The sequence below is a fragment of the Chlorocebus sabaeus genome, chromosome 3, assembly GCF_047675955.1.
Source record: "Chlorocebus sabaeus isolate Y175 chromosome 3, mChlSab1.0.hap1, whole genome shotgun sequence".
Taxonomy (NCBI): Eukaryota; Metazoa; Chordata; class Mammalia; order Primates; family Cercopithecidae; genus Chlorocebus; species Chlorocebus sabaeus.
The window spans coordinates 14,199,756-14,213,976 of NC_132906.1; the positions used below are offsets into that span (position 1 = coordinate 14,199,756).

Consider the following 14,221-nt stretch of genomic DNA (forward strand, 5'->3'; position numbering starts at 1 on the left):
CAATTCTTTTGCTTGCAAGTGTCCTTGATGTCCTTTTCCAGTGAGCAATAACTGTTGGTGTTAGGTAGCCATTTTCTTCTCTTCTTTCTTAAATTCCAATAAATTGTTTACAAGCATAACTAATCTGAATACAAATTTAACACTTGGAATAATTTCCATGTGTTAATTCCCAGATTGCTAATGCTGCACATTTACTATACCACTGAACTGTTTTCCCCCAGCTTTTCAAAACATAGCCTACCTAAAGATGTAATATTTATATCTAGTTTAAAATAAAAGTCTGTACAAGTTCCTTTTTGGTAAAAATACATAAGATGCTGTACTCTGACTTTTATGTAATATAGTCATGTGCTAAAATGGACCATAAGTGTCATGAATTATTGATCCATGTAAGGAATAGCATTTTTGAACCAAGTTTATTATAAATTTGAAGCTGGTGTCTTAGGTTTTTAATTTTATAGTGGTATAGATAATATCTATTTTGGATTATTCAATATATTCTCTGTCAACAAAATTAAATTGAATTGGAAATCATGGTTAGATCCAACTCATTCAAACTAAAATATCCACAACTAAGAAAGAAGGAATTGGATGGTTGAACTATCCAGACTTTATATCTGTATTTATTAAATTTGCTTAGTAAATACTCAGATTTTTACTTAGAATGTGTTTGGAACAACAAATGGAAACAGTCTATTTCATGTGTAGGAATACTTGCTTTCATAAAATAATTTTATATTGATAAACTGAGGCTTCTGACTCAGTATCAGGTATAAAAGAGTGAAAAAATGCTTGAGATTTCTGGTCATTCTAATTTAGTGTTTTTATTCAGTATCACTAACAATTTTTGCCATTGGGATTTTTCTATTGAAAGGTCTGTTTTCCTTTCTTTAAAAAAAAAATGCTGTTTTATAAAGAAGATGATTTAATTTTTTGCCCTTAATCTTCATTAGAAAAGTGATCTTTCCTATTATCATAATTTTTGTCTTAAGGAAGGATACACTATATGTTATAAAGTGAAACACAAAATTAAAATTTGAATTTAGATGATTTACAAAGAAAAATATTTACTTATTAGTAAATGATTGTTACAGTAGACTGTTCTAATGTGTATCACTTTTATCTCACAGATAGGCAAGCATAAAATGTTTTTGAACACTAGGTTCCTCAGTATAAGAAAAAGCATTCTTTCAGGTTTTTTTGAAATATTCAAAATTGTAAACTTCTCAGTAATAGATTGATTCATACATATTATTGCACAAGATTATGTCATATCTAGTGTAATTTTCTGAGAGGTAGATTTATCTTAAATCTTTTTCCTTTTAGTGGAAATTAAATAACATCATATATAGTTACTAAAAGCACTAGTCTGAAAAGGTATTTGTTGCTCAGACTTAAGTTTTAATGAGAAAAAAGTAAGCTTTAAAATTTCCTGAAGTATTCATGTAATTAATGCACTTTAAAAAGTATTTAGGTTTGGAAATGAATTGCAACATTTCTTCCTACTAAAAGAGTGGTAGACTTTGTCAAAATACATTGAACAAGCTAAAAAAAAAAATTGAGAAATGGTGTATAATGAAAAGAATTTCTTCTGTGTCCAACTGATTTCTGAGTGTTTAGAAACAGAATTACCTGATAATACCTTTAGGTAAAAATAAAATTAGACCAGATTTCAATTTTGCCAGTGTCCTCCCAAAGATCTTTTTCCAAAGATGAAAGGAAGCCTATATTAAATGCATTATCTCTTCTTGAGAAAGCAGTTCTTTTCCTTCAAGTGTCCAAGATGCTAAACATATTTATATTATTAAATATCTGTATGCAAAATTAAAAGTACATGTCAAATACATTGGTGCTATAATTTTATTTAATAATATCTTTAAATGAATAAAATAGTTATGGAAAACATACATTACATTTAAAATGTAAGCTATTTATACTACATTCAATTTCCAAAGGTGTTACTTCATAACACTTGTACTTCATGCTATCCTTCCTGTCTTCAGGGAGCATCCAATCTAGTGGAAGCGCTGAAGGCTCATTCATGCTTTAATTAATACAAACACTGTTATAACAGCATGGTGGAAGGAAGAATATTAACTCCAACTGAAGGAAAGAAAACTATCACTTGTTGAATACCTGATGTTGGATAGGTATTGTGCCAAGACCATAGACTCATGCTTTATCTTGAGTTTTTTAATCCTCAGATAAGCCAGCTTTTCTTTTCCCCTCTTTACATAAATCTTATGCAAAACTATTATAAGTAATACAGCATTAACTATGTTCCTTTTCAGTTTTAATTATGTACTCAGTATGCTTTTTACCCTCTTGTTTTATTTTATCAAAAATTTAATAAACATTTTTGAAAGCGTACTATGTAAACAATCTCCACACATTTCCATTGTCTCATTTTAACTTTGCAATGATCCTGTGAAAGAAAATGTGGAAAATACTTAATATTACTCTTCTGCAAATTTGGAAACTGAAATTAAGAGATTGGTCTGAATTTTTTAAATATGTTTCTAATGGATATTGATGGGGAACAATAACTTATGCATGGCATATCAAATAGTCCAACTCTCCCACTTATGAGGTAACTGTAAAGTACATGAAAAGTAACAAGTAATGTGCATGTAAAATGACTAATATGTAAATTGTGTTTATGTGTTTTCATTTACTCAACAAACATTTAGTACCATTTTGACAAGTGAAATTAAAGTCCAGTAGAGAATCCCTAAACTAAAAACACTCCAAAAATGAACAATGATAAGATATGATGACTTCTTTCTAAGATACAAATGTTATACAGAGATGGAAATAATCAACCTGACTGAATCCTGAAGGAAAAGGCACGTAAGAGATTTTATGTAAAAGAAATTACATACGTCGGACTTAAAGATTTGAGACAACGTGGCATGTATACAGACAAAAACATTCAGCTTTTAGAGAATATTAAGTGCAAAGAAGCCAAATCAGTAAAATAGTGAGGTTAAATAAGCAGAGGCTAGATCATGAGCTTTAGACCATATGTTTAAATGATACAAATAAAATAACATTGAAAATATATTATTCCATGGTTGATATATATTAGATAGATATACATATATACCTCTATATACCTATATAAATATACCTATATATAACTTTTCAATAAATACATCTATATATAACTATATATATACTATGTATATATACTATGTATATAAGTATATATAAATACCCATAAATATACCTATATATAACTTTCAATAAATGAAAACACCATAGTTCCACAGTCAATATAAATAATAATAGCATAAGCTGGTGAAAAGCTGAGTCTACACTAAAACTGGCTTATTATGGGGTTATATCTCTTTTTTATGTGTGTTAGCCACACATATGATTTATAGCTAACCTATTGTTGTTAATTACTTTTTTCTTTATTAGTATAGATGTTTTAGAGTTGATTATAGGAGGAATTCTTAAACAGAAATAAAATACTATATTTTTCTTTACATTAATTGTTTATTTTTATCGATAGAAAAGAACATAAAGAGCACATGAACTAATTGCTTTGCCTTGATCGTGTGGCCATTCCAGGTAGACATATTCTTTGATATCATTAAGAGGAGCTAATATCTCCAGTTTGTCATTTCTGCATTTTAACTTATGCTTATTTAAAATAACAAACTTTAAAATGGTAATTTAAAATATCGCAATAAGAGTAACAATAATACTGGAATATAGTAACAATACTAGAAACATTTTAGTTCTGCTGTTACTTCACCTTTAAAATATACCTTTTTCACATGGATTCTTGGTTATTAATAGAAATTTTATGAAAAAGGAACTTTAGATTTGTGCAATGCAATATTCTGTATTACATAACATTTTCATATACAGAGCTTTATATCTATATATTTACTCAGAAGTCAGTCTATAGAGTGCTTTCATGTGTTGTCACATGATATAGAAAATAACATAAGTGTGATTTTGGATTTAGCTTCCTTGAGCTATAATTCAGTGGCATTTTTTCTCCTTAAACTTTTAAATTTTTTGGTATTTTAATGTTTTCATAGGCCATAGCACATATATATGTCTATCCTACCCAGCTTTACACATAGTATACATTTTCAGATCCAAGGCGTTCTGGTAGTTTGTGGTATTCGCTTGTTAATTTCTTGATGAATGGCTAAAGAGGCCAAAAAGTGCACTCGGTCCAACAGTCTTCTGAAGATAGATGATCTCAAATAAATTCTCTTCCCAATCAGATTTTGATTTGTTGGGTGTTAAACCAATTCTTCCTAAGGACAGTGTTTACAAGCCTTGTAATGAGACAGCCCTTTGAGACCTTACCTCTTTTTGCCTGTAATTTTGATGAATGAAACTCTAATTCATAAAGGATATTGTGATTGAAAAGCACCTTTAGATCTCATACACTTTAATTTAGATAAATGTTTGGTGCAGTACCATAAAATCAGGAAGTTTGCTGAGCTGCAAACTGATAACACTTGAACAAGGATGATAAGCTTAGTGTGTTGATATGGATTAGTTTACTATATATCTTTTAAAGTCATGATTGTTTTACTACTTTAAAACCAGAAGGGATAAAATTGAAAGCTTGATATACATTTCAGAGCTCACCTTTCTTCTACTACATTTTCTTCATTGGTAAATATTTATTTTGGTAATACAAAAGTAATATAAAGCTTTTTTTACTGACAAAGATTGCCCCTGATTTTTATATAAGGAAAAACTTGCTTTATTAGATTACTCACACTTAAAAGACTTTTTTGACTTTATTGTAAAAAAACAAGTTCTTTTTCCTGTAAATACATAGATTCTCCGGCTTGTCACAAACTAAAGGCAACTCACTGAGACTCCGAGATATCCTGGGAACTTCAGACTTTTGAAATAGGCAAAGGTAACTGTAATGTCTGAGGTTATACATTTATTCAGGATTTTTAAAGATTTGCTCTGTGCTAGGCAGCGTGCTAAGTACTGAGAATACCAAGACAAAAACATGTTTCCAGGCATGAAGGAACTTGGAGGCTTTTGTGGAGATAAATAAGCAAGCAGTTACAATACCTATAAATTCTGCAGTAGCACGGTTCAAGAGGTGTGGTAGAAGCGTAAGGGAAAGAGCACACCAGGGCTCTTAAGAAATCAGAGAAGGGAATAGGGTGGTGGGGTGAACTTGAACTTCAGTTCAGCACATGTTTGTGGTACAACTGCTGGGCGCCAGGCACTGAAGCTACAGAAATGGGACTACAGCCTAGTGGAGAGGACAGACACATAATAGGTAACACCTATACAGTGCAGTTGAATTAGTGTAAGCTGTGAATGTGCGGTAGGGTTTGTTAGGAAAGACAACTGAAGCAAGTGGGTTTTGAAGGGCAAGTAGCAATTAGCCAGGCCAAGGAGGAAAGGTAGTAACATACCCTGCAGAGGGAATAACATTAGCGTGGGTAAAGAGGTATGTGAAAGCATGACATATTTTGGAAGCTATAAGTGGTCTAATATTGCTGAGGAGGGTTTGGTGAAAACACAGAACTGGTAATGAGAGGATAAAAGGCCTTGGTAAGCCATACTAAGAAGTTTGGATTTTATCCTCCAGTCTAAGTCTTGCTTTAGGTATACTTGATTGGGAGGAGTTAATGAATAATTTTAATAGGAAAATATCCTCAATTTATTTGTGTTTTATAAAAATCACTCTGACAAAAGTATGGGAGGTGGTGTGAGTAAGGCAACTGTTGACACCCTCTAGACCAAAAACAGTGATGGCCTGAACTAGGGCCGTGGCAGTCACCATGGAGGATGAATGCCTAGGTTTCTGCTAAAGTACATGGTTGGCCAAAATACGAGGAGGAGAAGGAGCAAGAGACAATTAGCTCAGTAAGAGAAATGTTCAGTTAATAGTATTCAGGCAAAGTCCAGAAATAGAGCTAAGAAGACCTCAGGAGAGATTTCTGAATTATTAGTCATTGGATTTGCCTCTTTTGTTCTCAAATGATGCAAGCTCTGTATTTCTGTTTGCCCAGGAAGCAAACAAGTTATAAAGATAGCTACCCTCAGAAGATTACTCTTTTTCTGGCTTTATATCACCAAAAATCAAATAGAATTAAGATAAGGTTCTGAAGTATTCAGTGATCTATCCCCAATCTTTTATTCCAGAAATAATAATTATCTGTGGGCCAGTGAAAGAACAATACACATGGAACCCATTTAATTCCCCTCCCCTCCAATGTAGCATTGATTTGTAATACTATTTGTCTCTGAAGTATTTATCAAAATATATATTTAACAATCTATTACTTTATACATTTATGGTATGTGTTAACCATGTGCTGTAAATGTGGTTATCCAGTAGGAGCTAGGATGACAGACTATACCTCTCAGCCAGTGACACTCTGTAATGGTATTGTGATGTGACTATGTTCTTCAGCATGTGTTTTTACTCTGGTGGCCTTTGAGTCAATTTTTTCATATTTTAGCAAACAGAATTGGCCTATATTCACTGAGAAAAAGAAGTATGCAAAATGCAAAGACAAAAAGGAAAAAAGCTAACTATTTTACAGTGCAAGTTGTATGACAGCCAGATGTAGTTGCAAGAAAATGGTTCAGGCTGGGCACAGTGGCTTATGCATATAATCCTGGCACTTTGGGAGGCCAAGGTGGGAGGATCACTTGAGCCCAGGAGTTCAAGCCCAGCCTGAGAATATAGTAAGAGCCCATCTCTACCAAAAACAAAAGTAGCCAGGCATTGTGGTATGCGTCTGTGGTCCCACCTACTCAGGAAGCTGAGGTAGAATGATTGCTTGAACTTGGGAGGTCGATGCTGCAGTGAGCTGTGATCATGCCGCTGTACTCCAACCTGGGTGACAGAATAAGACCCTGTCTCAAACAACAGCAGCACAATGGTTGAGCAAATATCAGTAGGCAGTAATGGACTGTTGGAAGTTCTATGGTATGGGCCTGGGTGAATTGACCAAAAGTATTGTAAACTTTCGACCAAAGGCATGACATCATTTGGAGAGCCATTGTCTATGTTTCAACACCGTAATGTCCCCTAAAAATATAATACGACACCGTATAGGACTGATTTATAAGGCTCCCATTTCCAGGAATATATCCACCACACCAAATGAGATACGAAGACATTTTCCTAGTTAATGCTGCTCCTTGAAGACTGTATCCTAATACAGAATACAGTAAATTACAATGCTTTCTTCTAAATGGAATTTCAGCTTCAAGTGATATAGAAGTATTTCATGTGTGTGGTGTTTGTGTGGGTGTGGGTGGTGTATGCATTTATAAAAGTTGCTTTCAGTTCAGATAATTTTATATTAATTGTCACCTGCCAAAGCAGGTGTCTGAATGTAACTATGAAAATATTTGTTGAGCAGTCAAATTCTTGAGGGATTCAGATGCATTCATTTCTAACTTATACATTAATGCCAGATCAAATCTTGCAATATTTACAATATTTCAGGTTTTCTGCTTATTTTCATGTGGTTTGGTTTTGGCTTTTTGGGTGTTTGTTTGTTTGTTTTTTGAGACGGAGTCTCGCTCTGTCGCCCAGGCTGGAGTGCAGTGGTGCAATCTCGGCTCACTGCAAGCTCCGCCTCCCGGGTTCACACCTTTCTCCTGCCTCAGCCTCCTGAGTAGCTGGGACTACAGGCGCCCGCCGCCACGCCTGACTAATTTTTTGCATTTTCAGTAGAGATGGGGTTTCACTGTGTTAGCCAGGATGGTCCCCATCTCCTGACCTCGTGATCCGCCCCCCTCGACCTCCCAAAGTGTTGGGATTACAGGCGTGAGCCACTGCACCCGGCCAGCTTTTTGTGTTATTATATATAGCAAAATAAGGCTATCATTTCAGAAAAACCAGTATTTATTTCACTAATTCCTAAAGAAATAGATATTATGAGGAAGCTTTTATGTCTCCATCATTTCTAACTCCGCCTTCCTGTAACTTTCCAATGATAATCATTTTTCCCCTCACATGTGAATGGTTTCTTGTTTTCTGCATACCTATCTCATCCACTTTCAAAAATGATCCTCTAATTAGCTAATTAGCAATTGATTAGCTAATTAAGACAAAGTGTGATTATGTAAAATAGTGTGATTTTAAGAAAACAAATTTGGGGTGAAGTACAGACTGTTGTGCAACATACACTGATCTTAGAGCCCTGAGACATGGAGCTTCCAATCCTAAGACGTGGTAGAGTTCTTTTCTCTAACATTAGCAATTGCCGGGTTCCTCCAAAATGCATGTAGCTTCCTCTGCCTGTTTCCTCATCTTTAAAATAAGGGTCGATGATTACAACTCCTCACACCCCATGTTTCTCACAGGAAACCAAACAAGGTAAAGAAGGTTACAGTGTTCTATAATTATAAAGTAATATGTAAACGCAGCATATAATTATCATAAAGCAATCAATTATTTATAATACCTACTCTAAGCAGAAACAATCATAATAACCTAAATTATTATATTTTCGTTGTGATTAGGCACGGAAGAAGATGTAGTAAAGTCAAAGAAAACATTCAGAAGTCAAGCAATAGTGAACCAGAATGCAGAGACAGAACTTATGCTGGAAGGAGACGATGATGCAGTCAGTCTGCTACAGGAGAAAGAAATCGACAACCTTGCAGGTAAATTTTAAAATATGTTTTTCCTATTTGTTGTAAATAAACACAAAGCTACTGAATTCAAAATCTGTCTCCTGGCCGGGCACGGTGGCTCAAGCCTGTAATCCCAGCACTTTGGGAGGCCGAGATGGGTGGATCATGAGGTCAGGAGATCGAGACCATCCTGGCTAACACGATGAAACCCCGTCTTTACTAAAAAAAATACAAAAAAAAAAAACTAGCCGGGCGAGGCGGCGGGCGCCTGTAGTCTCAGCTACTCGGGAGGCTGAGGCAGGAGAATGGCGTGAACCTGGGAGGCAGAGCTTGCAGTGAGCTGAGATCTGGCCACTGCACTCCAGCCTGGGCCACAGAGTGAGACTCCCTCTCAAAAAAAAAAAAAAAAATCTGTCTCCTACTAAATGAATGAGTGCCAATGGTTGTAACAATGCTGAATCACACGAATGTTAAAAAGTTACTTTATCTCATTTCTAATATTGAAGACAAGACCCCAAAGTAATGTGTATGTTACTGGCAATAAATGAATATCATCAAATTTCTAGGTAATGAAGAGCAACTTTTTATATAGAAGAAATAATAATAGTATCATTTATTCACATCTAAGTGCCTATATTATAATTGGGAAGTGGGACAGGATGACAAGCTCATTGATTTACATGTGTCTCCAACACTCTTAAGAGCCAATAGGTCCTTCACCCAGGTGCCAATTGAATTTGCCATTTCCTCCCATTTGTCACTCTAAAGAATGTCTCTCTCCACTCCTGTTTTGTTCTGTAGCCTCATATTCCTAAGCCACCAGCAGATATTCTTTCCCCTACTGCCTCAGTTTTATCTTGTCGTGATATATGTCTGAGATCAATTCTGGATGTGATTCTACAGTGACCAGATGGGGTATGGATATCTTAGCATATTCACCCAAACCTTTTTTGGGTTTTAAGCCACTTTGAGAATCTGATGAAAGCAAATGGCTTCATGAAGAGGCACATACAGTTCTGTACACAGTGTTATAGTGATCACTGACCCCTGAAAATCAGTCCATAGAATTATATCCCCAACCTCACCTTAAAAACTCCTGCTTCAGAGTCTCAAAAAGTAGCTGAGACTTAGTTCTATACTTGCAGGCCACACAAGGTTGAGGTGGCAGGTGGCAATAGAGAGGTGGACTTGTATTTATAATTCTTGACACAAAATCACACTAGTTACAAGGAACTGAAAATTATCTGGCATGGCTTTATGAAAGTCTCTAGTGATTTATTTCTACTGGTTGAAAGAGTTCTCTTTTCATCTTCAAAGAGAAGATGTTACTGTTAATTGTAAACTGGAGATAGCACATTATTCTCCCTCTTCTAGATTAAGAAAGAAAATATTTAATAAGTTTACTCTAATGCTAGTTCCTAGATATTTCTATATTATTAACATTTCTGTATTATAAAAACTATTTTTTTTTTCGATTTAAATGTACTCTTAAGTCTATGACCAAATGTTTGCCTCAAATTCTTAAGTAAATGTTCAAGTTTTGGTTTTGTTGTTTTCGTGGTTTGTTTTAGTAGCTCAGAGATTTTTATCTGAGGCCATTTGGAAATTTAAGCTAATGAAGGTCATTGATTCTGTTTGCCCCCAGATGTGTTTTCTTTTCTGCTGGTCTCATGCTTCATCTTAAAGAATATAGAAAATTCACAAATGTTATTTCTGACCCTTGTTATATTATGTGTTGTCTTTCCTATTCATATATGCTAGCAGAGATGTTTAATAATTGTACAGTTCAGATTGACTCCCTGGTCCTTTGTTCCTACTGAAGATAATTAATTAGTTAATACAGATTTGCATAGTCCCTTGAAATTTATTGTAAGACTGCCCAGTAATGCCAGTGGCACAATTCAACGAAGACTAATAACCTTTATATATTTCTCTTCTTTAATGGTAGCTAATTATTAATATTAATTTATGTTTATAAGAAAAAAGCCCCCAAAAAAGTTAAGTTCAAATACCTAAAGAACAGTGAAAATATGCTTGAAATAAACTATTTAAAATCAAATTATATGACTCCTGACCAATTCACTGAATCAAGACTCCTCAAATTTCTTTTAACGGATTTGTCATTGAGCACACCTGTTCCTATCTATAATATACCTGGTCCTAACTCATACTCTTCTAGCAGGATCCTTGTGTGTTACAGCTGTCCTAAAGTATGGATCCTCAGCCTACTCTGTAGAGTTCATTTTAAAAACAGCAGTCCACAAATATACTCTGAACCTTGAATGCCGTGGAAGAGAAGTAAGGGATGGATGTTTTATGAAGGGCCACAGAAATATTCTGCATATTTTATAAGAATAGATTCATTTTGTAAATGCTGAAGCCTATTAATCTAGAGTAACATAATAGTTACAAGGTTACATAAAATTCACTTTTAGAACTTTATTACAAGCCAGAATTCTTAAGTTTAAGAAATCAGCTATTAGTTAAAGATGCAGTTACATCAATACGTAACTGTTTTTGCCCTAAGAAATTATTGTCCAAATCATGGTTATCTCTGTTGCAGAAATTAACATTTGTTTAATAATAATTTCTGTCTTGCTCATAACATGTCATTCTGAGTAGCCTGACAGAGCTACACTGCCTAAAGAAAATGTCACCCTTACAGGAGACTTAAATCCAAATTAAAACCCAGGCCGGGCGCAGTGGCTCACACCTTTATTCCCAGCTCTTTGGGAGGCCAACCTGGGCGGATCACAGGGTCAGGAGATCGAGACCATCCTGGCTAACACGGTGAAACCCCGTCTCTACTAAAAATACAAAAAACTAGCCAGGCGTGGTGGCGGGCGCCTGTAGTCCCAGCTACTCGGGAGGCTGAGGCAGGAAAATGGCGTGAACCTGGGAGGTGGAGCTTGCAATGAGCGGAGATCATGCCACTGCACTCCAGCCTGGGCGACAGAGCGAAACTCCACCTCAAAATAAATAAATAAATAAACATAAAAATAAAAAATACAAACCCAAGAAATCCTAAAAATCTGTGTATAACATTAATATAATCTCATATTTATTTGCTATCTCAGAAATACATAAAGTAAAAAGTGCCTATTTCAATCTCTGAGATAAAAATTACAGGTTTATCTTTTCATGACAACTTAATGAAATGGCTTGCATATTATTAGTATAAGAAATATACTTTCACATATATAAAAGTAATTAGAGTTCTTATATTTTTAGAATAGATATGAAAGAATACATCATTTTTATGATTGTAAAGGTAAACCTAAATCTGCTGATTAGCATACTACATTTTCCTGTTATTTATAAAACTCTGTTTTGCTGACATAGGCATACAGATAAGCAGATATGCATTATGATTTGCCATTATGTAATAATAAGTTAAATTCAAATAGAAGAAAGTATACTAATTAGTACAGAAAACTTAGAGAAAAGTACTAATTTAGTTAAGATTATTTCTTTTTTTAATTCAAAAGGTAGGATCAATTTCTGTTTATTAAAAAAAAAAATAAAGAGAGAGACAGAGAGACAGAAAGAAGAATAGCTGACATGAAGTGCTAGGAGCCAGACATCAAAACCAGCTTTTTTCTGTATATAAATGATGCTGCTATTATAGATTTAACATTTTCAGTGAAAGGAAAGTCTGTATTTTCTGCCTGTTGAGAACTGTTTAACAGCAGTTACTCTTGAGTACATTTACATTTTCATGTTTTTAAAACTATTTTCCTTATAGCTGAAAATATTGACAAATGGATATGGTGAGCTTTTCTAAATAAAAAAGAGTTAGGCCTAGGGTTAGGATAGGTGTTCAGACAGATTTGTGGGCAGTAACCCACTTAATCTAAACAACAACCCAATAAGGTAGAAATGATTACCAGCAATTTTAGAAATAAAGATAAACAGGTCAAGAGATTAAGTAACTTGCATAACATTAAGAAGTATGCAAAATAATGTATTTCCTTACAAATACATAGTATATGGTTTAAACCAAAATATACCAAATAGTGCATTTGAATATGTGTGTGTGAGTGTGTGTTTAGGTATATATCATTAAAGATTCTTCTAAAATGATGTAAAAATGACATCTTCTGTTTATAACTCAATTTTTACACTGGTTCCATTACATTGAAAGTATATGAATATGTATAATAATTCATTTTAGTTTTGCTTATAGATAGTCTATGTGTGGTCCAAATCAATCTGGTAAGTTAAAAACAATATGATAAATAGACTGCTTTTAGTACAATTTTACTTAAATGTTGACCTTTTCTTATGTTTTCTCCATTTTGTTTGGAGTTTTCTAGTTGTAATAAAGACAAAATGTTCCACAAAATTCTATAACTTTAAATGTCATACAATTTTCTGTTTCACTTTTAGTTCCCTTTCTTCCCAAGCTGTTCATCTCAAGAGACAAGTTAAATGTGTGTGACTACTAATTACCGAATTTATTATGTATTACTGTAGCAAATGGCTAATATGATTATAATATAGACGTATGCCAATCAATAAAGTAATTATTATATTAATAAAACCTAACTTAATTTACTTTAATTGCATTTTTAGTTTGTAGTGATTCGCCAAAGTGAATTAGTACCTAAATCCCATATGTGACTAAAGATTTCAATTTACTTTTTTACTGAAAACATTGAAATTGGTATAATTCAATGAATTTTAATATAAAATCTTGATTACCTATTTTAATTTGAACGTTAGCAAGTTTCTTCAAATAACTATTGAGTAACTGAAATTCAAGATTAACTCAAATTTATATAAATTGATAAGTGAAGGATTTAATTAAATTGAAAAAATGACATCCCACCAATGAAATGTATTTCATTTCTTTTAGAATGGTAGTTCTGTCACATATACTGAGTGACAATAGAAATAGTTTACATAATGGAATTGGAATTTATATAGGTTCCTTATTGTTTCTTCCAAAAGTTAGTAATTTTACTAAGTTAGGGAATTCTGAGTTAATGATAATGATGGTTCTTTATGCTTTATGATCAGTTCTGTAAATTGTAATAATTTTATTTTTTGTTTGCATATATATATGCTATTACTAATAGCAACATATATATATATATAGTTATTAGGTGATATATATATATATATATATATAGGCCCAAACTAATGTCCAAACTTCTTCACCTGAAATATCCTTCCTATTTCTCTGTTCCACTCCCTCTCCCATCTCCTCCTGTTAAAAACCCTATGCATTTTTAAGACCCATGTAAAACACTGATGAAATATTCACTGGCCAATCATATCATCTCCATAATATTTTTGTTAGCATTTTTTTGGAAGTAGCATTATTGAGATATAATTCACATATCATATAATTGACCCTTTTACATTGTACAATTTAGTGATTTTTTAGTATATTCATTCACAAGGTTATGCAACTGTTACCAAAATCAATTTTAAAATATTTCATCACTCCAGATAGAAACCTTGTTACCATTTGCCTTTCTTCACCAATTTTCCTGTTCCCTCCTTTGCAGTCCTGGACAACCACTAATCTACTTTCTGTCTCTATAGATGTGCTTATTCTGGACATTTTATACCAATGGAATCATAGATAGTCTTTAATGGCTGCCTTCTT

At 33.5% G+C, this 14,221-nt stretch overlaps 1 protein-coding gene across 4 annotated transcripts in view; it reads left to right on the top strand.

Annotated features, from left to right (window-relative positions):
• Nucleotides 1-14,221, top strand: part of NBEA (neurobeachin) — a 731,202-nt gene that overhangs the window by 490,760 nt on the left and 226,221 nt on the right. For all 4 annotated transcript variants that reach the window (XM_073013351.1, XM_073013354.1, XM_073013348.1 and 1 more), the window contains one exon: nt 8,491-8,634. In XM_073013351.1, the coding sequence (XP_072869452.1) occupies nt 8,491-8,634 (144 nt within the window). The remainder of the gene's footprint in view (nt 1-8,490; nt 8,635-14,221) is intronic.